Below are 25,352 nucleotides of genomic sequence, written 5' to 3'. Positions count from 1 at the left end.
TCAATCAGCACAGAAGAATGGTAGTAAGTAAAAAGTGCAAGTCCCCTACCTCCCCTATCCTAATTTCCTAAGGGTAATGGCTACTAGCAATTTGGTATGTATCTTTCACAACCTTTGTCTATGCATATAGGATATCTATGTATAAACTTTTATTTACAAAAATGGGATCATACTATTAATGTTATTTTGCAGCTTGCTTTATTCCCTCAGTAACAAATGATGGACATCCTCCCCTCTCAGATTTACTCTGTGTTTTCAAATAGAATGGTCTTCTAAACTGTGGCTGTGCTCATGTGTTAGTCAGCACCTTTTGTGAGAGATGATCATAAATGGACCCTGGGAGGATGTAGCATCCAGAGCAAGACAAAGTGTCTGCTCTTACGGAGCTCAGTGTGCCATGATTTATTGCTTATTCTCTTGTGGATGGATATTTAGTTTTCTCCCCTTTTTTACTATTAGAAAAAATACTCTGTGGAACATTCTTATACATAGCTTCTATCATTCTTATATGAATATTCTTTTAGCTTGGAGTTCTAAAAATCTAACTGCTAACAATGGATATTTACATTTGTGATAGATTGCATTCTCCAACAGGAAATGAAAAGATGTAGAATTATTTATTTAACTAATCCTCTGTTACTAAATATTATTTAGTTTCGATTTTTCTTTCCACTATTGTGAACAGTGCTGTGATAAATGTCCCTACAGATAAATCTTTGTTGACTGATTTTTTTGGGGGGTAGACTTGAGTCAGAGTCCACATTTTTTTTTTTTTTTTGAGTTTGTATATACATTGCTGTATTTTCAAAAAAGGTTGTTAACAGTTTACCCTCCTATGGATGAACATTCGCAATTATCCTTTTAAAATATTTGCCAATAGGATGGGCAAAAATCATTTTCCATTTTTTAAATTTGCATTTGGTTATCAGTGTAGCAAGACTGAACATTTTTCACTAGTTAGCCATTTGCATTTCTTTTCTGAATTGTCTGTTTTTGTCCTTTGCCCACGTTTTGGTTAGGATGCTTTTCTTATTAGTTTATGGTAGCTCTTTGTATATTATGAATATTAGCTCTTGTCTGTCATATATATATATTGCAGATCTTTTTCTTAATGTTGTTTGCCTTTTAATTTTGTTTAGGAGGTTTTTCTTTTTAGTTGTGGTTAACAATATATTTTTAATGTACAGATCTTTTTTTTATATGCTTTATATTTGGTGTTATGCTTAGGAGAACCTTCTTAATGGTGGAATAATGTGGGCAAGTCAGAACCTCTGTTCTTTGGTTGTTCTGTCTACAACGGAGGTAGTCATAGCGCCTACCTCGTGGGATTGTTGTGAGGGTGCACTGAGTTATATTTGCAAAAAATTATGTGTTTACCATTGTTATTTTAAATATTTATAACATTTTCTGAAATTATTCTGTATACATTAAGATATAGGAATATAATTAATTTTTTTCCTGATGATTATTTATCTCACAATTCATACTTTCTCATTTGTAATCTTGTTTATACTTTTACCAGAGTACTTTCTTGCCAATTTAAAAATTTGTTTCCAATTATCAAAATGGTAACAGCTAAATTCCGTAGGTGGGGAGACAGATGAAGAGAATAATGTGGCTTGAGTAAATACTTTTAGCAAGTTAGGGCTGACTCAGAGCTAGAGAAGCAGGCGTGCCCCTGAGAGAGCCCGGGTTAGGGTTCTGAAGTGCTGTGTCATGTGTGCCAGACTTCGACTCTGTGGGAAAGACTTGTCCGCTGGGCACAGCAGGGGAGCCAGGTGGCCTGTGTGTCATCACTGCGCCATCCTGGGGGGCGCAGGCTCAGGAGTCTGAGAGACGTGAGGTTGAATCCCTCCTTTCCTGATCACTGTCTAATTTTAGTCAACTTACATCATCTTTGAACCCTAGTTTTCTCATCTCTCAAGTGAGAAATTAAGGCCTGCTCCATAGAGTTTTTAATCAGGGTAAATTATTTTATATATGTAAAATGCCTCGCATGGTGACAGGCTTGTTAGTATTGCTCAATAAAAAGTCAGTCTTCTCTATGTCCTTAGTTCACTTTTCTACAAGACATCTCGGGGATAAAGCAGTTCCTAATACATTTGTGATGCAAGTAGAAAAAGAAAATGAAGGTTTTGCCTTTTTCTGGCTATGCTTTTCTTCCTTTGCTTCATTTACCTTTTTCTCTTTTTCTGTTCTCTTTCACCTCTTTCACCAAAAGAGACTGAGTTATTTCTCATGTTACCTGGAACACTAGATTAAAATTGTTAAGGTTGGTTCATTACCATGAAATGACAGTTCTATAGAAACCATTTGTATACTTCCTAGACTTGATTGCATTTGCTCTGTATCTACACATGCGTACATAGACCAGGCTACCTCCTGCTTTATAGGTGAGAAACACCACCTTTTGGTTTTCATATACTGAGAAGGGTAATATGTTTTCTAAGCAGACTCTTGCCTGGCTTTGTGAGTCATTTTTTTGTTGGATTGCTGATTTTGACCATACAAGTTCTCTTTTGTTAGAAGAGGTAAAATGAAGAAATCGACATTCTGCTTAAGATATTGGTGTCATCATATTTTGAATATGACCTTAGCGTAGAGTCGATTACCTTTTCCTAGGTGAGAAACTGAAGCCCGGGGAGGTGAAGTGACTTGACCAGAGTCACATGATGACCTGATTTGGATCTGTCTTCTTGCTGGTCCTGAGCCAGCTGCAAGGTAGCTTGCAGATAAGACAGCTGGGTTAGGAGGGCAGAGGGTCCTCTGTGCTTGGGTCCCAGTGTCTCAGTGGAGTTTTAAATGCTCACCTGCCTTGTTTATGTCCATGGTGGCCTCTCCAGTGAAACCCACTCTCTCCTGATGGATTGAGTTTCTAACCCACAAGAAGTTCTGAAGCTCTCCATCTGCTCTTGGGTCCTAGAGCTTTTTGCTGACCTGACACTTTGTCAGTAAGTCCTAAGAAACTGTTGGGCATAAAATCCTTATTGATAGTTTGTCCTTGAGTCCTTGTGTAGAGGGTGCCATCTAAGGCTAGACCAGACGTGCTGAAGGTCTGAACAAAGTCAGGGGATCGTCCGTGGTGCTGAGGCTTTCTCCCTTTCCTAATGTAGGTGCATGATGAGTTCAGATCCTGCCTTCACCAGTTACTGGCTTTGTGACCTTGGGCAAGAAACATTACTTTTTTTTAGATCTCAGTTTATCTGTAAATATAGTACTTATTTTAGGATATTTTTTAGAATTGAATTCATTTATTCCTCAAATATTGATTGTATGACTCTATGCTGGGACCTTGGTGGGTAGTTGCTAGGGTAGTGACTCAGTGGTGAAAACAGAGCTCATGTTCAAGGATAATGTTTGTAAAAGACCAGTCCCTAGTGGATTTCTAGTAAATATCCATTCTTTTCCTAATCCCCATGATTGCATATGTTTTTCTACTAATAAATGAATAATTTTTCATGATTACATTTTAATCTCTTTGTAATACAATTTAAAGTATATAAATTTACCCAGAATATGTGAAAAAACCTGAGATAATTTTATTTTCACTTTGATAGAAACTGTTTTTAAGAGTTTTGAAGGAAGTCATTTTATTTCAATTGAATCAATTCCTTGTCTTAGTTTTTTTAATTGTATTAAGTGGTTTATAAAAATTGATAAATTTTTTACTTCAATGTTAGTATTTAGGTAAGTATACATAGTTTTTTTAAACTATCATTGTGATAAATTGTATGTAATATAACACAAATTATGTGCATGTTATATGTGTGGGAAAGAGGAAAGAATGGAGATGTGCCCTTTCTGGCACAGTACTTCTGAAATTTCTTTTCCGCCTTATAAATAATTTCAGTGGGAAAGGCGACCAGTTATATCTTTGTTTCTTGGTAATTGGTGTTTTAGGTTCCCAGCTAGGAAAAGCCAGCAAGGAGATGCTAGGAGAAGTCCAAAATTGAGGTGCCATCAAGGCGATGCCTTTTCCCTGAAGACCGTGGCATTCTGGGGCTGGCTGCTGGTGACCTTTCTGTCACATGGAAAAGCACTTGGTGGCATCTTCTTTCTTTTCCAGGTTCTACTGACTTTCAGAGTCTTTTTCCTTTCCAATTTCCTTTGCTTATAAGGACTTCAGTCACGTTGGATGCAGGCCCACCCGCATTCAGTTTGGACCTCAGCTTCACTAATAACATCTTTGAGGGTTCTGTTTACAAATGATTTCGTATGCACAGGATTGGGACCTGACCATGCTTTCTGTGGGGGACATGATTCAATCCCCAGCAATTGGTAAATAGGCAGACTGCATTTAAAGGGACGTGTGCCAGCCTACAGTGGTCTCAGTAAGCACTTGTGGGTTACAAGGGTTGACTTTCGCAGTATGTGTCAATGCTTCAGTATTGAGGTAATCCCTTGTGGATGGAAAAGAAGGTTTGTGGGATTGACTGAACCTATGAATGCCCATATAAATAGTTTTCATTCATTAAAACAATCACAATAGCTTTATGTTTTACAATATCCCTCCCCAAACTCAGGCTCTCTTTAGGCACCGGAAAACATGGGTTCAGATTTATGAATCTTTTCTTCAATTGCAAGCATTTTTTTTTTTACGTATATCAATTGAAAATCACTCCAGTTTAGGATAATATAAAAAAAGAAAAAGCATTAAGTGTAGAAATGAAAAAAAGCAGAAAAATAGTTATTGTGGGAGATCTTGCAGTACAGCCTTGGAGAAAGAGAGTTTGGAGGGAGGGCAAGGAGACCTGGGCCTGGAACCTTCTCCTTTGTCTGCTCGAGGATGCTCTCTGTGGTATTTAGAATGGTTGGGAGCAGCTCTCTTGGAGTGAGGTTGCCTTGGGCAGAACCTTGAGAATTGGGGGTGGACTTTGAAAAGTATCCAGTTTGAGCAGTTAAATGAAGTTCCACAGAGCCTTCCTTCTTCAAATACCCCCACTTGTCCTTCATCTCACGAACTATAACGGGATCTGAGAAGCAGGAACAACCCAACTCTGAGGCAGAAAATCAGAAAGATTTTGAACATTTGAACAGAGGACATGTACCGGGAGGCAGGAGTTTCCAACAAAGAAAAATGGGCTTACAACTACTGCATTACAGTTGCGGATGTGAGAAATATTAAAAATGTTCTAGGGTGATAAGTGTAAACGAATAACAAAGTATCCCTTAATATTATTTTGAAATATCGTAAAACATGTGATTGTTTTAATGAATGCAACATATTTTTATGGCATTCATAGGTTCACTCAATCCCACAAATCTCCTTCTCCCCCCATAAGGGATTTGCCTCTTTCAAACACATATTACCCTGCCGAGTGTGTGGTTGGGGAGTGGGTGCCCAGGGAGCTTGTAGAGAGGTGCTCTTGCAGAGTGCTTGAGTCCCAGTGCTTTTCAGTCTTCATATATGACAGAGACATCTGTACTCTTCTTTTCTGACTGAGGTGCCTCCTTTATACTCTACAGTATAAGAACGCTGGAGTGATTGAGTTGGAAGCGTGTGTCAAAGCCGTACGTGTTCTCGCCATTCAGAAGCGGAGCATGGAAGCATCAGAATTTCTTCAGAATGCAGTTTACATTAATCTTCGCCAGGTGAGTATATGTCCTACTGTAAGTGAAAGAGTTAATACCTTCTTGTGACATTCATTCACCAGTCATCCAGTACACTTTGCTATCCTAGGGTTCAGTATGGCATGACAAACTTTGGAATCAAACTTTGATATCCTAACTGAGGTGGTTATTTATGTTTCTTTTATGATATTTTACTTTCAAAATTCAGAATTTGCTATCCTTTCCAATTTTTTCTTGTAGGAGAAATAACTTTTCCTCTTACCAGCTTTGTGACCTTAAATAAGCTTTATTCTTCTTTTGCCTAATTTTTGTCATTTGTCAAGTGAGGTTATCTACCTACCTGCCTAGGTTGTTAGGTTTATAAAATATAAAGTATGTGAAAGTACTTTGTATAGCTTGAAGATGGTAGGCTTTCAACAAGTATTAGACAGTAGGCTCTCAACAAGTAATATTTAAATCTGAATATGTTCGTAATAAAAAAAACCTTCAAACATTTTACTGCAGCTTGAAAATACAAAATCCCCAAATTTGTAGTCTAGAAAGATTTTGAATATTTAGGTAATCTAACTTGGATCTTTACAGATAGGGAAACCAAGACTCAAAAGTCATGCAATTTGCCTAGGACACAAGACTAGGATTAGAATGTAGGTCACTTTAAACCAAGAGACATGTACTGAGTATGGCATTGTGGTAGAAGGAGGGAGAGAGGTGAAGAAAGCAGACTCTGCCCCCATTGAGCTGACAGTGTAGGGGAAAGACAGACATTGAGCAGGTGGCACACAGGGAGAAGAGTGAAGGTTCAGGGTGTGAAGGGGGCAAGTGATAAAAGGATTTAACCTAGTTGGCTGGGGACAGGGGGCTGTCAGGGACACAGTCTCTTAGGCAGTAAAGTTTTAGCTGGGATGCACAGGAGACAGCTAGGTCAAAAGTAGGTAGGCAAAGAGTATTCCAGGAAGATGGGCCAGCGTGAGTGATTGTCTGAAGACAGGAGAATCAGTCCTGAGGGATGCTGGGTGAACGGAGAGTTGACATCTGGATATTTCTTTCCGTCACTGATTTTTTGGGGACCTACTGAGTGTTAGCACAATGCCAGGCAGTGGGTTTGAGGGATGGAGAGGGCGTGGTCCCCACTCCTAGGAACATGGTTGGAGTGACCAGGCCTGGGCACGCCACAAGTGGCGAGTGCTCTGGGCAGAGTCAGCAAGCAGCCAGGGGGAGGTTCTGTACTGAGGCTGAGGCGAGGCCTCCAAGAGGACTGCTGCCTGCAGAGAGTTGAGCCCAGAGACCCAGAGTGGGTAGACCCAGCACAACAAACAGCAGTATTTGGGGAGCCATAGGGAATTGGGTGAGTGAGTCTGTTGAGGGAATTGGGCAGTGAGGGAGAGTGCCTGGATGGACCTTATATGAAGGACCATATAAGTAAGGAAGTAAGGACCAGATCAGGGAGGCAAGGGGGAGACCTCAGGATTTCAAGCTGGGGACTCACACTGGAGCTGAGGAGCAGAGTTGGATGGACTTGGGTTCAAATCCCTACCTTTGCCACTTATTGGCTGGGTTACCTTGAGCAAAATTCTGTGTAACTTTTAATATCTTAATAGTTTCACCTGTAAAACAACAGAATAATAAGCCCATAAAAAGACTGGAAGGGTGGATGTGGATTAGACGTCTGTCTAGCATGGTGGCCGCCATGTAAATGCTCCTCAGCAATGGGCAGCTGTTACCAGACTGGAGGGTTGAGAAGTCATCTTTAGTGACAGCGAGAAGGATGGATTATGCTTTCAAAACGGACACTTGGAAGGCCTGGAGCTGTAGCATTTCAGACAGCAGTTGGGGGAGGGGTGCAGGGAGACCCTGGTCGGGGGAGCACCTGCTTCCGGAATGCCACCTGCACCCCCGCCTCACCATGTGCTGGCCCTTGGCCACTGGAGTTGCCTTTGCAAACTAATGGTGAAAATTTGGACCAGCTACGAAGCTGTTTTCACTGGTGGGTATATAAACATAAATATTTATAAAAATAAAATGTTTTTACTCAAAAAGTGTGGAAATTTCTTGCTGTTTCGAACAGCCCTTCCTTTTGCTGCCGCCTGCCCGAGCTTCGCGAGCAACGCTAGGGGTCAGCAGTGACCCGGCGTGAGGGTGAGTGGCGCTGCTCTCCTGCTGCCCGGCTGCACGGTGGAAATCCTGTCATTTGGCCTTTTGAGTTTTCCCCAACACGGCACTTTGCTTTAGTTGACTCATCTCGATGTTTGCTTGCCAGATGAGCAGGCAGGAAAATGATGCGTTTTGGTGGGATTTTATAATAACCATAAAAAAGAGGAGCCTGTAGGTTTTCTGAAATAGAACAAGCTCTTGGTCCTTGGCCACATGTTCCATCATAGAATTGATGACTTGTATCTCTTTCTGGGTGTGATTTTTATCTAATATGAAAGTTTTGAAAGGAGCTGAGATATGATTATTGCAGATTTCGTCTACTTTAAAAAGTCCTGTGCTTTGGTGGTATTGGGAAGAGATTCTTTAGTTTACAGAAGAATTCAATGCAGAATTCCTCATCTTTGTGTGAAGGAGCATGCATTGACCTGTCTTGTCTTTAGTTGTTCAGTAGAAAAGTTTGTGACAATTATCTAGCACTGACAAAAAGCAGCAAATATTTCATTTAATGACTGCTGTCTATAAATTTATGAATTGGGCATGCACATTTTACAGGCGCATGGTGAGGTAGAAGTGAAGTAGGAGGAGCACAGACTTTGGAACCCCAGATTTAGGTTTTAATCACCGTTTCCTCATGGTGTGCCCTTTGTTAGCCTGTTTTCACTCCTATAAAATAAGAACCATAATATTTGTCTCTTCTAGAGTTGTTGTGTAGATGATATATTGCAGACAAAGTGCTTTACACACAGGTTGGCACATAGTAATTTAAGTAATGTGTCAGCCTCCTGATGTTTCTTGAGGACCTGTTAACTGACACTTGTGAATTTGATGATTCCCTTTAATCCTTGTAACTGTGTGTGCCGAGTGCAGCTATTCTTACCGGCAGAGAAGCAACCTCAGTCTACAGAAAGGTTATGTAACATGTCCAAAGTCAGATCATCGTTCCAGAGATGAAGGGGCCTTTGTATAGCTTGCCTACTCTTTCGTTCATTCGTGTGATTGAGACAGAGACTGGGCACTGTCTGCTGCCTGCCATTCTTGAATATTCAGTGGGGAATAAAATAGACACTGCCCTGCATTCTTTGAGCTTAAACAGATTATCTACTGAATAGATAAACATAGAAATAAATAATTACAAACTGTGATCAAGTCTATAAAGGAAAGGAGCATGCCCTGCCATGTAGAGGACTTTTTGAGTCAGAGTTGCTTTAGTGGTATTAACTCCAGTAAAATCAGTTTTTTTTTTTTTATTGCATGAAGACAGTAAAGCAAAGCATTTCCATCAGATAAACTGAAACTCACTGATAATGTCTGTTCATTAAACAGCCAACTTGTTGCAGGCACTTACCTAGGTTCTTGACAGGTGACGGCCATAATCAGCAGGGCAGCTTTGCTAAGTAGTTCATGGTACTCAATCTTAGAGAAATTGAGGACAGGAGAGTTTGCTGCTTACCCAGGATTATCTCATAAATGCACCAATGGTATTTAGACCTAGTTTGTTGTGTACTTGGATTCTTCCAAACAACCCAAATGATTGAAATTAGTTTTCTCGATTGTTAAGTAGTAGAAGATGGCAAGTGACAATACATGAAAGTGGTAGTAGGGAATTGTTTGAAAAAGTAGAAAAACCCCATCTTACCAGGTGCCAGAACATACTCTAGGATCAAGGTATATTCACTCCACCTTCCTGTGCCTCCTGCAAACCCAGTGTTCAGGAATGATTCCAAGCCACTTAAGAACATTTCAGCTATGCTTATAATACTGTTAACTAGGACCTGCAACCTCTTTGTCTCCGGTTAATTTTCTCTTTGAAAGCCATTCCAGTTTTATGCAGGATATTCTGTTCAGATGCAAGAATAGCCCTTTTAAATTTTTTAATGCATTTCCTTAATGAAGCTGTTGTTAAGGAAATCTAGCAAAAGCCTGCTAGCTATGCATCTAGTAATTGTAACCTCAGAACTATGTTGATTTAAGCTGAGAATCAGAAGGACAGGAGATTTGAAAATAGCCTTTTAAGATAGCAGGAGGAAATGTGAGAATGCAGTCTAGATTAGGCTAAAACATTTTAGTCTTAGCCAGAAGGCATATGACTTTCAGAGATGGTTTGTCGGTAATTTGTAGTTCTCACAGAGAAAGGAACTTTTGGGTGGGGAGGAAAGAAAGTGAAGTTCCTTATTGGAGAAGGAGAAAGGGGGAACTGAGAACTTTCTTGTTGGACAAGAGTCTGGGGTATGGCATGATGATCTTGTATTGGGAGAGAGGTGTTTCCTTTCGTGAGGAACAGGCGTGTAAAGAGGTCTCTCGTGAGTGAGAAGTCCAGTGCATGCACCGCTTAACACAGGGATGTATAGAAGGGTTCCTGGCAAGTTGTTTCAGAAATCCCGGCTACTGGCATGTAAATTGATCTCACAAGCATTGCAGCTCTTACAGCTGATCGTGGTTTTCTTTTTGCTTTAGCTGTCTTAGGGATCTCAGGGCTGAATCTGTAGCCTACCCTACATCTTGACGCCTGTGGCATGACGTGCTTTCGCGATTTAACCTCCCCTTGTTTCAAGTCCTCAAATTCTCTTCCCTTGATTTTGGCTTTTTCTTACTGTTGTAAATTGTATGTGTTTAGAAAATTGATTAAATCCTTTTTTTTTTTTTAAAGAATGGGGCAGAATATGAATAAATGCATAAATAGAGCATGTCACAGACACTTATTACTTTTAAAAATTCTAAGCTATTTACCTTAGTAGTTACCTAAAAGCTGAACTGAATATTAAAGTGACACATCTTATTTTTATTTTATTTATTTTTTAAAGCAGTTGTAGGTTTATGGGAAATATCTATTTCCCATTTACCATCTCCCTCCCCAGTTTTCTCTATTGTTAACGTTTTACACTAGTATAATACATTTGTTACAATTTGTGAACTGGCATTATTATAATTATGTTATTAATTAAAATCCGTATCTTACATTAGGCATCACTCTGTATTGTATAATTCTGTTTTTTTTTTTTTAAATTTATTGTATTAACATGGACAACTTGGAATTTCCCATTTTAGCCACTTTCAAATATACAGTTCAGTGGTGTTAATTGCATTCATAGTGTAGTGCCGCCATCAACAGAGGAGAAACATATAAATACAGAAGCTTGGTGACGTGTGTGGATTCCGGAGCAGGGCCTGTCCTCCTCATCTTGGCGACACGGCGCTCAGCGCAGTGCCTGTGGGAGGGCAGGCCTGCAGCAGGTGCCTGGATGGACATGGCGCTGCCAGCTGGGCCTGCGGCCCCTTCCCCAGTGCTCGCTTCTGCCTTCCTGCATTTAATCCTTAAAACCCTCCTGTGAGGCACTATTTTCATAGTTTATATTTTAGCAAGTAATACACTTTGTTTTTATTTTGAAAGATTTCAAACCTTCAGAAAAGTTGCAGGAATAGTACAATGAACACATATATCCCCTTCTAAATTCAGTAGTTGTTAACACTGCCAGTTTTTTTTGAAACATTTGAGATTTGGTTGCAGACATCATTTCATTTCACCTCTCAATACTTCAGTATATTTTTTGAAGACCCAAATCATTTTTTAATTCATAATATAGTGATCATATTTGGGGAATTTAGCATCAATACAAATGATCTGTTAGACAGCCCTTATTCACATTTCCTCTGCTGTTCTAGTAATGTCTTCAGAGCTGTTTTTTGCCCTGATTCAGGAGCCAAACATATATTCTATATAATTGTCATGTCTCTTTAATCCTCTTTAATTTAAAATTGATCTCCAGCCTTTTTAAAATCCTTTCATGACACATTTCTACAGAAACTAGAACAGTTTTGTGCCATGTTCCTTCATAATTAGTTGTAAGCTGAGCATTTTTGACAGGAATTTACACTGGTGATGTGTCCTTCTCAGTGCATCTGATCAGGAGACACATGAAGCCATGTTGATCCATTCTTGGGGTGGTTTACTTTGGTCATTTGGCTCAGGGGGTTTCTACCAGATTGCTCTGTGGTAAAGACAGCTTTTCTACTCTGTAGTTAATAAGTGATCCGCAGAGTGATATTTCCCAAGGGCCTTTCACCTCACATCTTTTTATATTTCTGTGATTTTTTTCTTAGCATCTGGACATCTTGGGGCTTTTGGTACTTCATGGATGGTTCTCGATTATGGGATGGGAGATGTATTCTTGCATGTGGAGAGGCAGAGAAAGGACGTGGGCCTGGATTTAAGTCCTGATCCTGCAACTAACTGTGTGACAACACGCAAGCTAGTGCAGTGTACTCAGCTTCAGTTTCTTCATCTGCAAGATTAGGGATGGTACCCTCTCTTTTGAGAGGTTAAATGATAGTTATATAAAGACTTGTTTGTTTTTTGGTACATAGTGGGCACTTGATAATGGTAGTAATTATAACTATTATCTCATTCATTTTCTGATTTTCAGGTATGGCTTTCTGTTCTACATTGTCCTTTGTCTTCAGTTGTGTAATAGGGATAGATAAGAATTTAAAGTCAGCATGATAAAATCCTACATTCAGTCAAAACCAAATACGCAAAAAGTACCATACTTTGTTGTGCAAGTAGATTGATTTACTTGTTCCTGTGTTTGTAGTTTAGTGTAAAACAATTCCAGTTTTAAGGGAAAGAAATTCCAATTTTCTGAGGTACTTCAGGCTGTCTTGGAGTTATCTACCAAGAGTCCCCTACTATAATTTTTGTTCTGATTTTTTTTTCTTTAAAGTTTCTGGTGGCATTTGTTCTTGAGAATGCAGTGATCTGATTGAAGGGGGTTGTTATGGTAATGTGGTGAAGAGCAGAGTTAAAAATATGGCAGCTTGTTTTCTGAGCCTTCCTGGCTGTTTCCTGCCTGATTTGGGTCTGGAGCTTCCGTTTTCATCGCTCGCCCGTCCTTATCCTGCTCAGTTGATTTCACTCACAGCAGTTTCTTCTCACTGTGGGGTCTCTGACCTAGCAGTCCATGGACCCCCTGCAGTAGTCCCCTCAGGCTTGACAGTGGGACCCTTGTGCTCACTTGCATTTATCGAGGGCAAACCTTCCCGGTTTCAGCTGCTCTTCCCAGATTGGCTTCGGGTACTTTCCAGTGAATACCTATAGGCGGCTTTGGGGTTTTCCCATTGTCAGGTCTTCCAGAGATTCCCCCTACCCCCACCCCACACACACATTCCTTCCTTCTTTTTCCCACTCGCTTATACGTAGATATTACTACCCTGTAGGTTTTGTGGCTGTTTGTCCCTATTTGCTTGCTTTTTGGGATTTGTGGGGATACCTTGTTATCCCTATTTAATTATAAATGTTGTCCATGAGTTTTCCACCAAATTTGGGTAGTTTTCAGCCATTATTCAAATTTTTTTTTGCCCTCTTCACTCCTCTTTCTTCTGGAACTCCCATTATGTGTATGTGCTGTTATACTTGATGGTGTCCCACAGGTCTCTTTGAGTATCTGTTCATTTTTCTTCATTCTTTTTCCTTTATGTTCCTCAGACTGTATAATCTCAATCAACCTATCTTCAATTTGATGATACTTTCTTGTGTCTGCTCAGATCTACTGTTGAACCCGTCTAGTGAAATTTTTGTTTATTTTATTTTTCAACTCCAGACTTCTTATTTGGTTCTTTTCCCACCCCCCCCTTCCTCCTCCTCCTCATCTTTTTATTATTATTCTCTATTTGGTGAGACTTTGTTCTAATGCTTTCCTTTATTTCTTTAAGCATGATTTCCTTTAGTTCTTTAAATATATTTATAATAGCTGATTTAAAGTCTATGTCTAATCAGCCCAAGGTCTGAACTGCCTCAGGGACAGTTGCTATTGATTGTTTTTCTCCTTGTATGACTCATACTTATCTGTTTCTTTGAATGTCTCAATTTTTGGTAGAAAAGCAGGCATTTTAAATAATATGGTATAGCAGCTCTGGAAATCAGATTCTCCCCCTTCACCAGAATTTGCTGTTGTGGCTGTTTGTTGTACTAGTTCTTTATTTGTTCAGAGATTTTCTGAATTAATTCTGCAAAGTCTTTATTCTTTGTTGTGTGTGGCCCCTGAAGTTTCTGCTTGGTTAGCTTAATGGTTGGCTAATGACTGGACAGAGCTTTCCTTAAACACCTGGATCCAATAAATCTCCCAATTTGCCGAGGGACTCTTATGTGTAAGTCTTGGGGCACACCTTCCACACTCAGCCAGGCAGCTGACAGCTCTGCCTTAGCCTTCACTTCCTGCCTCAAGGGGAACCAGAGGTGTGTGCTTAGGGCCCTCTCAGCCCTTCCCGAGCACACATGCAGCTCTGGGCATGTGCACAGCCCTACGTATGTGCAGAACCCTTAAGATACTTGGGAATATGTTGGAGCTTTCCAAAGATCCCTATGGACATTTCACCCCCTGGTTTTTCCCTTTAAGCTTTTTGGTTAGTATATTGTTTGCCTCAACTGTAATATACTGCCTCAGGCAACCTCAGTGTTCAATAATTGCCTCATTTTTTTTTCTCAAAAGCTCCCTCATCATCCCCCCAGCCCAACCCCAAGCTGGGCAGTCTCCAAGGTAAAAAACTCAAGGCTGAGTTTTTGATTTTGCTATCAGTTGTTTCTTTTGTTTTTATGTGGGGAATAAGAGAGATTGAAAAATTTTGTTGCTGCCACTGCCACCATCTTCCTAGAATCTGGTTTTCTTTCTTTTTTTTCTTAATATTTTTTAAAGGGTAAAAAAAGCAACCGAGCAAACTTCTGGGCTTCTGCAAGAATGATGTGGCCATGCTTACAAGTTCTCTCTGGCACTGAGAACTCTCACCAGGAAAATATCTTTTTTGTTTCGGTCTCAAATATTTTGGATTTATAACTTGGTAGGCTTTAGAAAGCGTCATTTTTCATTTTGCCTTCTTCATATCTCTACTGAAGTCTGCTTGTCTTGTGAAGAGTCACTGGTCCTACCTGAGGAGGCAGTTCCTAGTGCCCTGTGGCAGGGGCTGCCTGCACATGAGCCATCAGTCCAGGAACTCACGCCCTCGTCCTAGCCAGCGTGGATGTGAGGGCCCATGTCTGTCTCTCCAGCTCTTCATTTCTGCTCCCAGAGATATAAATTCATGGAGTTTTGGAGATGAATGGTATTTAAAGTGATTGTGAGCCAGTTGTGGTGACGTAGCCCTTTCACTGTGTTATTAATGGGGTGGTGTCAGGGCCCCTGGGTGCTTTGTGGCAGAGAAAAGGTTAGAAGTTCCCATGCCTTCCACATGTAGGCAGAGGAGCTCCTGCTGCTTCCTCCTCTTCTTTATAACATTTTTATTGAGCTGTAATTCACGTTCCATAAAATTCACCCTTTTTAAACTGGACGTTTCAGTGGTTGTCAGTGTAGTCTCATAGTTATGCAATACAACAGTGTTGTCACACCCATTAGCAGTCAGTCCCCATTCCTCACTGCAGTCCCCCAACCCCCTGCCCGCCCAAGCCCTAAGCAATCACAAATCTTCTGTCTCTAAGGATTTGCTTATTCTGAACATTTCATATAAATGGAATCATATAATATGTGGCCTTCTGTGCCAGCTTTCTTTCACTTGCAGAATATTTTCAAGATACATCCATGTTGTAGCATGTATTTCATTCCTTTTTATGGCTGAATAACATTCCACCATATGGATATACCATATTTTGTTTATACATTCATTGGTTGATGGATATTTGAGTTGTCCACCTTTTGGCTGTTTTGAGTAATGCTGCTGTGAACATGCCTCTGCAGTTTTGTGTGTGTGTGTGTGTACATAATGCTTTGAGTTCTCTTGGGCATACACCTGGGAGTGGAATTGCTGGGTCATATGTTAACTCTATATTTAACTTTTTGAGGAACTGCCAAACTGTTTTCTGAAGAGGCTGTACCATTACCATTTTGCCTTCCCACGAGCAACATATGAGGGTTCCAGTTTCTCCACATCTTCATCAACACTTGTTATTGTCTGTCTTTTTTTGATATAGCCGGCTAGTGGGTGTGTAGTGGTATCTCACTATGGTATTGATTTTTATTTCCCTGATGGCTAATGATGTTGAGCATCTTTTCATGGTCTTATTGGCCATTGTGTATTTTCTTTGAAGAAATGTGTCTTCAAATCTTTTGTCCATAAAATTTTTATTTTGTCTTTTTTTGTTGAGTTGTAAGAGTCCTTTATATATTCTGGATACAAATTCCTTATCAGATATATGATTTGCAAAAAATATTTCCTATTCTGCATGTTGTCTTTTCAGTTTCTTGGTAGTGTCCTTTGAAGCACAAAATTTTTAAATTTCGATGAAGTCCAATTTATCTATTTTCTTTTGTTGCTGGTGCTTTTGATATATCATCTAAGAAACCATTGCCTAACCTCAAGTCATGAAGAATTTACTCCTGTATTTTCTTCTATGAATTTGTAGGATTAGCTCCTACATTTAGGTCTATGATCCATTTTGAGGTAATTTTGTTTGTGCTGTGAGGTAGAGGTATGTGGTAGTATGGAATTGTATGTTCTTAAAGCTAATCCATTCCTGTGGGTGTAAACCTATTGTAAGAAGGACCTTCTGATAAGGCTACATCAGTTAAGGCATGGTCCAGGATGGGTCTTAATCTTCTTACTGGAATCCTTTATAAGAGAATGAATTTCAGACAAAGAGAGAGAAAGCCATGGAAGCAAGAAGTTGGAAGCAGTGAAACCCGGCAGATGCTGCCGTATGCCTTGCCATGTGATGGAGGAGTCCAGGATCGCTAAAAGCTGGTCTTCAGGAGGAAAGCATCATCCTAGATGATGCCTAGATTTGGGCACTTCGACAGCTTAAAAACTGTAAGCTTGTAAGCTAATAAATTCCCATAGTTAAATGAATATCATGGTATCTGCTTTAAGCAGCTTAGCAAACTAAAACAGGGTCTAAATTCATTCTTTTGAATGTGAATATCCAGTTGTCCCAGCACCATTTGTTGAAAAGACTATTCTTTCTGCATTGAATTGTCTTGGCACCCTTGTCAAAAGTCAATAGACAGTAAATATAAGGGTGTTTTTTCTGGATTCTCAGTTCTGTTTCATTGATCTGTATGTCTGGCCTTATGTCAGTACCACCCAATTTTGATTGCTGTAGCTTTGTAGTACATTTTGATGTTGGGAAGTGTGAGTCCTCCAATTTTGTTCTTCTTCTTCCAGATTGTGTTGGCTATTCTGTTTCCCTTGCCTTTCCATATGATTTGTAGGATTAGCCTGTCAATTTCTTCAAAGAAGTCAGCTGAGGTTCTGATAGGGATTGCATTGAATCCGTAGACCAATTCTGGGGAGTTTTGCCATCTTAACAGTATTTTCTTCTATTCCACAAACATGAGATATCTTTCTGTATATTAGATGTTCTTTGATTTCTTTCAATGATATTTTGTAGTTTTCAGTATACAAGTCTTGCACTTTTTTTGGTCAAATTTATTTCTCAGTTTTTATTCTTTTTGGTGCTCTCATAAATGGATTGGTTGAGCTTCTTGAGGGCATTACTATGTATCATTTATAATGTGTTACCAGGATCTTATACATAGTATGACTAGGTATATATTTGTTTCATGAATTTATTCGTAACTGTTCTCCCCTCTCTATTTTATAAATGAGGAACTGAGATTCAAGTTAAGCTTCCTGAACATGCATATGAAATGGAGAAATCAGACCTTTGGGTGGAGCACCATGCAGGTGATATTGTGAGTTTATTTAGGATGACTTCATCCTAATTTCTTTAAAAACATCCTTTGGGTGTATTTAGTCAGATGCTTTAGGAAGATGGCCTTTTTTTTTTTTTTTTTTAAATTCAGTTTTATTGAAATATATTCACAAACCATACAGTCATCCATGGTATACAATCAACTGTTCACAGTATGATCATATAGTTATGCGTTCATCACCACAATCTATTTCTGAACATTTTCCTTACATTAGAAAGAATCAGAATAAGAATAAAAAATAAAAGTGAAAAGAGAATACCCAAACCATCCCCCCATCCCACCCTATTTGTCATTTAGTTTTTACTCCCATTTTTCTACTGATTTTTTTTTTTCAATTTTTTAACTTTGTTTATCAAAAAATTAAAAACAAACAGGCAAACAACAACCAAAAAAAACCCCACATTTCAAACAAAGCAATGGATTAAGGAAAACAAATAACCTAAAATAACTACTTTGCTTCCAATATGTTCCTACCATACCCCAAGAAAATTAATAAACCATGTCCAAACAGAGGAGTAAGAAAAACAAATAATCTAAAATAACTACATTGCTTCCAACATGTTCCTACCATACCCCAAGAAGATTAACAACCCCTAAGAAAACAAAGGAATAAGAGAAAAAAAAAAAAACCTAAAATAACTCTATTGCTTCCAACATGATCTTACTATATCCAAGAAAGTTTACAAACCATAATCATTCCTGAGCATTCCCATAACATTGAGATTACCCTCCATAGTTTATCTGTTCTTACTAGATTATCATTCCCCCTCCACTAATTGGTATCTCTAGGTCCCCTACATTCTACAGTATAAAACATTGTACATTTTTCACAGAATTCACATTAGTGGTAACATACAATATCTCTCTTTTTGTGCCTGGCTTATTTTGCTCAGCATTATGTCTTTTTTTTTTTTTTTTTTTTTTTTAATCTTCATTTTGAGATATATTCATATACCACGCAGTCATACAAAACAAATCGTACTTTCGATTGTTCACAGTACCATTACATAGTTGTACATTCATCACCCAAATCAATCCCTGACACCTTCATTAGCACACACACAAGAATAACAAGAATAATAATTAGAGTGAAAAAGAGCAATTGAAGTAAAAAAGAACACTGGGTACCTTTGTCTGTTTGTTTCCTTCCCCTATTTTTCTACTCATCCATCCATAAACTAGACAAAGTGGAGTGTGGTCCTTATGGTTTTCCCAATCCCCTTGTCACCCCTCATAAGCTACATTTTTATACAACTGTCTTTGAGATTCCTGGGTTCTGGGTTGTAGTTTGATAGTTTCAGGTATCCACCACCAGCTACCCCAATTCTTTAGAACCTAAAAAGGGTTGTCTAAAGTGTGCGTAAGAGTGCCCACCAGAGTGACCTCTCGGCTCCTTTTGGATTCTCTCTGCCACTGAAGCTTATTTCATTTCCTTTCACATCCCCCTTTTGGTCAAGAAGATGTTCTCCGTCCCACGATGCCAGGTCTACATTCCTCCCCGGGAGTCATATTCCACGTTGCCAGGGAGATTCACTCCCCTGGGTGTCTGATCCCACGTAGGGGGGAGGGCAGTGATTTCACCTTTCAAGTTGGCTTAGCTAGAGAGACAGGGCCACATCTGAGCAACAAAGAGGCATTCGGGAGGAGGCTCTTAGGCACAACCATAGGGAGGCCTAGCCTCTCCTTTGCAGCAACCGTCTTCCCAAGGGTAAACCTGTGGTAGAGGGCTCAACCCATCAAACCACCAGTCCCCTATGTCTGTGGTCATGTTAGCAACCATGGAGGTGGGGTAGGCGAATACCCCTGCATTCTCCACAGGCTCCTCAAGAGGGCACTGCATCTTTTTTTTTTCTTGTTTTTTTTTTTTTTTTTTTTTTAACTTTCCCTTCTTTTTTAAATCAACTGTATGAAAAAAAAGTTAAAAAGAAAACAAACATACAATAAAAGAACATTTCAAAGAGACCATAACAAGAGAGTAAGAAAAAGACAACTAACCTAAGATAACTGCTTAACTTCCAACATGTTCCTACTTTACCCCAAGAAAGTTACCTAATATAGCAACATTTCTGTGAACTTGCTCCTACTATATCCATCAGAAATTAACAGACCATAGTCATTCCTGGGCATCCCCAGAACGTTAAATAGCTTATCTGTTCTTCTTGGATTATTGTTCCCCCTTCCTTAATTGCTCTCTATTGCTAGTTCCCCTACATTCTACATTATAAGCCATTTGTTTTACATTTTTCAAAGTTCACATTAGTGGTAGCATATAATATTTCTCTTTTTGTGCCTGGCTTATTTCGCTCAGCATTATGTCTTCAAGGTTCATCCATGTTGTCATATGTTTCACGAGATCGTTCCTTCTTACTGCCGCGTAGTATTCCATCGTGTGTATATACCACATTTTATTTATCCACTCATCTGTTGAAGGACATTTGGGTTGTTTCCATCTTTTGGCAATTGTGAATAATGCTGCTATGAACATTGGCGTGCAGATATCTGTTCGTGTCACTGCTTTCCGATCTTCCGGGTATATACCGAGAAGTGCGATCGCTGGATCGAATGGTAACTCTATATCTAGTTTTCTAAGGAACTGCCAGACTGACTTCCAGAGTGGCTGAACCATTATACAGTCCCACCAACAGTGAATAACAGTTCCAATTTCTCCACATCCCCTCCAGCATTTGTAGTTTCCTGTTTGTTTAATGGCAGCCATTCTAACCGGTGTTAGATGGTATCTCATTGTGGTCTTAATTTGCATCTCTCTAATAGCTAGTGAAGCTGAACATTTTTTCCTGTGTTTCTTGGCCATTTGTATTTCCTCTTCAGAGAACTGTCTTTTCATATCTTTTGCCCATTTTATAATTGGGCCGACTGTACTATTGTCATTGAGTTGTAGGATTTCTTTATATATGCAAGATATCAGTCTTTTGTCAGATACATGGTTTCCAAAAATTTTTTCCCATTGAGTTGGCTGCCTCTTTACCTTTTTGAGAAATTCCTTTGAGGTGCAGAAACTTCTAAGCTTGAGGAGTTCCCATTTATCTATTTTCTCTTTTGTTGCTTGTGCTTTGGGTGTAAAGTCTAGGAAGTGGCCTCCTAATACAAGGTCTTGAAGATGTTTTCCTACATTATCTTCTAGGAGTTTTATGGTACTTTCTTTTATATTGAGATCTTTGGTCCATTTTGAGTTAATTTTTGTGTAGGGGGTGAGGTAGGGGTCCTCTTTCATTCTTTTGGATATGGATATCCAACTCTCCCAGCCCCATTTGTTGAAAAGACCATTATGGCTCAGTTCGGTGACTTTGGGGGCCTTATCAAAGATCAGTCGGCCATAGATCTGAGGGTCTATCTGTGAATTCTCAATTCGATTCCATTGATCTATATGTCTATCTTTGTGCCAGTACCATGCTGTTTTGGCAACTGTGGCTTTATAATAAGCTTCAAAGTCAGGGAGTGTAAGTCCTCCCACTTCGTTTTTCTTTTTTAGAGTGTCTTTAGCAATTCGAGGCATCTTCCCTTTCCAAATAAATTTGATAACTAGCTTTTCCAAGTCTGCAAAGTAGGTTGTTGGAATTTTGATTGGGATTGCATTGAATCTGTAGATGAGTTTGGGTAGAATTGACATCTTAATGACATTTAGCCTTCCTATCCATGAACATGGAATATTTTTCCATCTTTTAAGGTCCCCTTCTATTTCTTTTAGTAGAGTTATGTAGTTTTCTTTGTATAGGTCTTTTACATCTTTGGTTAAGTTTATTCCTAGGTACTTGATTTTTTTAGTTGCTATTGAAAATGGTATCTTTTTCTTGAGTGTCTCTTCAGTTTGTTCATTTCTAGCATATAGAAACATTACTGACTTATGTGCATTAACCTTGTATCCCGCTACTTTGCTAAATTTGTTTATTAGCTCTAGTAGGTGTATCGTTGATTTCTCAGGGTTTTCTAGATATAAGATCATATCATCTGCAAACAATGACAGTTTTACTTCTTCTTTTCCAATTTGGATGCCTTTTATTTCTTTGTCTTGCCGGATTGCCCTGGCTAGCACTTCCAGCACAATGTTGAATAACAGTGGTGACAGCGGGCATCCTTGTCTTGTTCCTGATCTTAGAGGGAAGGCTTTCAGTCTCTCACCATTGAGTACTATGCTGGCTGTGGGTTTTTCATATATGCTCTTTATCATGTTGAGGAAGTTTCCTTCAATTCCTACCTTTTGAAGTGTTTTTATCAAAAAGGGATGTTGGATTTTGTCAAATGCTTTTTCAGCATCTATTGAGATGATCAATTGATTTTTCCCTTTTGACTTGTTAATGTGTTGTAATACATTGATTGATTTTCTTATGTTGAACCATCCTTGCATGCCTGGAATAAACCCCACTTGGTCATGGTGTATGATTTTTTTTAATGTGTCTTTGGATTCGATTTGCAAGTATTTTGTTGAGGATTTTTGCATGTATATTCATTAGGGAGATTGGCCGGTAGTTTTCCTTTTTTGTAACATCTTTGCCTGGTTTTGGTATTAGATTGATGTTAGCTTCATAAAATGAGTTAGGTAGTGTTCCATTTTTTTCAATGTTTTGAAAGAGTTTGAGTAAGATTGGTGTCAGTTCTTTCTGGAAAGTTTGGTAGAATTCCCCTGTGAAGCCATCTGGCCCTGGGCATTTATTTGTGGGAAGATTTTTTTTTTTTTTTTTTAATCATCATTATATTGAGATATATTCACATACCACGCAGTCATACAAAACAAATTGTACTTTCGATTGTTTACAGTACCATTACATAGTTGTACATTCATCACCTAAATCAATCCCTGACACCTTCATTAGCACACACACAAAAATAACAAGAATAATAATTAGAGTGAACAAGAGCAATTGAAGTAAAAAAGAACACTGTGTACCTTTGTCTGTTTGTTTCCTTCCCCTACTTTTCTACACATCCATCCATAAACTAGACAAAGTGGAGTTTGGTCCTTATGGCATTCCCAATCCCACTGTCACCCCTCATAAGCTACATTTTTATACAACTGTCTTCGAGATTCATGGGTTCTGGGTTGTAGTTTAATAGTTTCAGGTATCCACCACCAGCTACCCCAATTCTTTAGAACCTAAAAAGGGTTGTCTAAAGTGTGCGTAAGAGTGCCCACCAGAGTGATCTCTCGGCTCCTTTTGGAATCTCTCTGCCACTGAAGCTTATTTCATTTCCTTTCACATCCCCCTTTTGGTCAAGAAGATGTTCTCCATCCCACGATGCCGGGTCTACATTCCTCCCCGGGAGTCATATTCCACGTTGCCAGGGAGATTCACTTCCCTGGGTGTCTGATCCCACGTAGGGGGGAGGGCAGTGATTTCACCTTTCAAGTTGGCTTAGCCAGAGAGAGAGAGCCACATCTGAGCAACAAAGAGGCATTCAGGAGGAGACTCTTAGGCACAAAAACAGGGAGGCCTAGCCTCTCCTTTGCAGCAACCGTCTTCCCAAGGGTAAAACTTATGGTAGAGGGCTCAACCCATCAAACCACCAGTCCCCTATGTCTGTGGTCATGTTAGCAACCATGGAGGTGGGGTAGGCGAATACCCCTGCATTCTCCACAGGCTCCTCAAGGGGGCACTACATCTTTTTTTTTTTTTTTTCCTTGTTTGTCTTTTTTCTTTTTTTTCTTTTTTTTAACTTTCCCTTCTTTTTTAAATCAACTGTATGAAAAAAAAAGTTAAAAAGAAAACAAACATACAATAAAAGAACATTTCAAAGAGAGCATAACAAGGGAGTAAGAAAAAGACAACTAACCTAAGATAACTGCTTAACTTCCAACATGTTCCTACTTTACCCCAAGAAAGTTACATAATATAGCAACATTTCTGTGAACTTGTTCCTACTACATCCATCAGAAATTAACAGACCATAGTCATTTCTGGGCATCCCCAGAACGTTAAATAGCTTATCTGTTCTTCTTGGATTATTGTTCCCCCCTTCCTTAATTGCTATCTACTGCTAGTTCCCCTATATTCTACATTATAAACCATTTGTTTTACATTTTTCAAAGTTCACATTAGTGGTAGCATATAATATTTCTCTTTTTGTGCCTGGCTTATTTCGCTCAGCATTATGTCTTCAAGGTTCATCCATGTTGTCATATGTTTCACCAGATCGTTCCTTCTTACTGCCGCGTAGTATTCCATCGTGTGTATATACCACATTTTATTTATCCACTCATCTGTTGAAGGACATTTGGGTTGTTTCCATCTCTTGGCAATTGTGAATAATGCTGCTATGAACATTGGCGTGCAGATATCTGTTCGTGTCACTGCTTTCCGATCTTCCGGGTATATACCGAGAAGTGCGATCGCTGGATCGAATGGTAGCTCTATATCTAGTTTTCTAAGGAACTGCCAGACTGACTTCCAGAGTGGCTGAACCATTATACAGTCCCACCAATAATGAATAAGAGTTCCAATTTCTCCACATCCCCTCCAGCATTTGTAGTTTCCTGTTTGTTTAATGGCAGCCATTCTAACCGGTGTTAGATGGTATCTCATTGTGGTCTTAATTTGCATCTCTCTAATAGCTAGTGAAGCTGAACATTTTTTCATGTGTTTCTTGGCCATTTGTATTTCCTCTTCAGAGAACTGTCTTTTCATATCTTTTGCCCATTTTATAATTGGGCTGTCTGTACTATTGTCATTGAGTTGTAGGATTTCTTTGTATATGCAAGATATCAGTCTTTTGTCAGATACATGGTTTCCAAAAATTTTTTCCCATTGAGTTGGCTGCCTCTTTACCTTTTTGAGAAATTCCTTTGAGGTGCAGAAACTTCTAAGCTTGAGGAGTTCCCATTTATCTATTTTCTCTTTTGTTGCTTGTGCTTTGGGTGTAAAGTCTAGGAAGTGGCCTCCTAATACAAGGTCTTGAAGATGTTTTCCTACATTATCTTCTAGGAGTTTTATGGTACTTTCTTTTATATTGAGATCTTTGGTCCATTTTGAGTTAATTTTTGTGTAGGGGGTGAGGTAGGGGTCCTCTTTCATTCTTTTGGATATGGATATCCAACTCTCCCAGCCCCATTTGTTGAAAAGACCATTATGGCTCAGTTCGGTGACTTTGGGGGCCTTATCAAAGATCAGTCGGCCATAGATCTGAGGGTCTATCTGTGAATTCTCAATTCGATTCCATTGATCTATATGTCTATCTTTGTGCCAGTACCATGCTGTTTTGGCAACTGTGGCTTTATAATAAGCTTCAAAGTCAGGGAGTGTAAGTCCTCCCACTTCGTTTTTCTTTTTTAGAGTGTCTTTAGCAATTCGAGGCATCTTCCCTTTCCAAATAAATTTGATAACTAGCTTTTCCAAGTCTGCAAAGTAGGTTGTTGGAATTTTGATTGGGATTGCATTGAATCTGTAGATGAGTTTGGGTAGAATTGACATCTTAATGACATTTAGCCTTCCTATCCATGAACATGGAATATTTTTCCATCTTTTAAGGTCCCCTTCTATTTCTTTTAGTAGAGTTATGTAGTTTTCTTTGTATAGGTCTTTTACATCTTTGGTTAAGTTTATTCCTAGGTACTTGATTTTTTTAGTTGCTATTGAAAATGGTATCTTTTTCTTGAGTGTCTCTTCAGTTTGTTCATTTCTAGCATATAGAAACATTACTGACTTATGTGCATTAACCTTGTATCCCGCTACTTTGCTAAATTTGTTTATTAGCTCTAGTAGGTGTATCGTTGATTTCTCAGGGTTTTCTAGATATAAGATCATATCATCTGCAAACAATGACAGTTTTACTTCTTCTTTTCCAATTTGGATGCCTTTTATTTCTTTGTCTTGCCGGATTGCCCTGGCTAGCACTTCCAGCACAATGTTGAATAACAGTGGTGACAGCGGGCATCCTTGTCTTGTTCCTGATCTTAGAGGGAAGGCTTTCAGTCTCTCACCATTGAGT

The 25,352-nt window shown here is 39.1% G+C and overlaps 1 protein-coding gene across 1 annotated transcript in view; it reads left to right on the top strand.

The window, feature by feature from the left end:
* TRAPPC9 (trafficking protein particle complex 9) overlaps positions 1 to 25,352 on the top strand; it is a 743,379-nt gene that overhangs the window by 41,561 nt on the left and 676,466 nt on the right. The window contains exon 7 of the mRNA XM_037803518.1: positions 5,467 to 5,592. Within this exon, the coding sequence (XP_037659446.1) occupies positions 5,467 to 5,592 (126 nt within the window). The remainder of the gene's footprint in view (positions 1 to 5,466; positions 5,593 to 25,352) is intronic.

Source organism: Choloepus didactylus, chromosome 14, assembly GCF_015220235.1.
Source record: "Choloepus didactylus isolate mChoDid1 chromosome 14, mChoDid1.pri, whole genome shotgun sequence".
Lineage (NCBI taxonomy): Eukaryota > Metazoa > Chordata > Mammalia > Pilosa > Megalonychidae > Choloepus > Choloepus didactylus.
The sequence above is the reverse complement of the archived record's forward strand: the minus strand, read 5'-3'. Positions and strand labels throughout refer to the sequence as shown.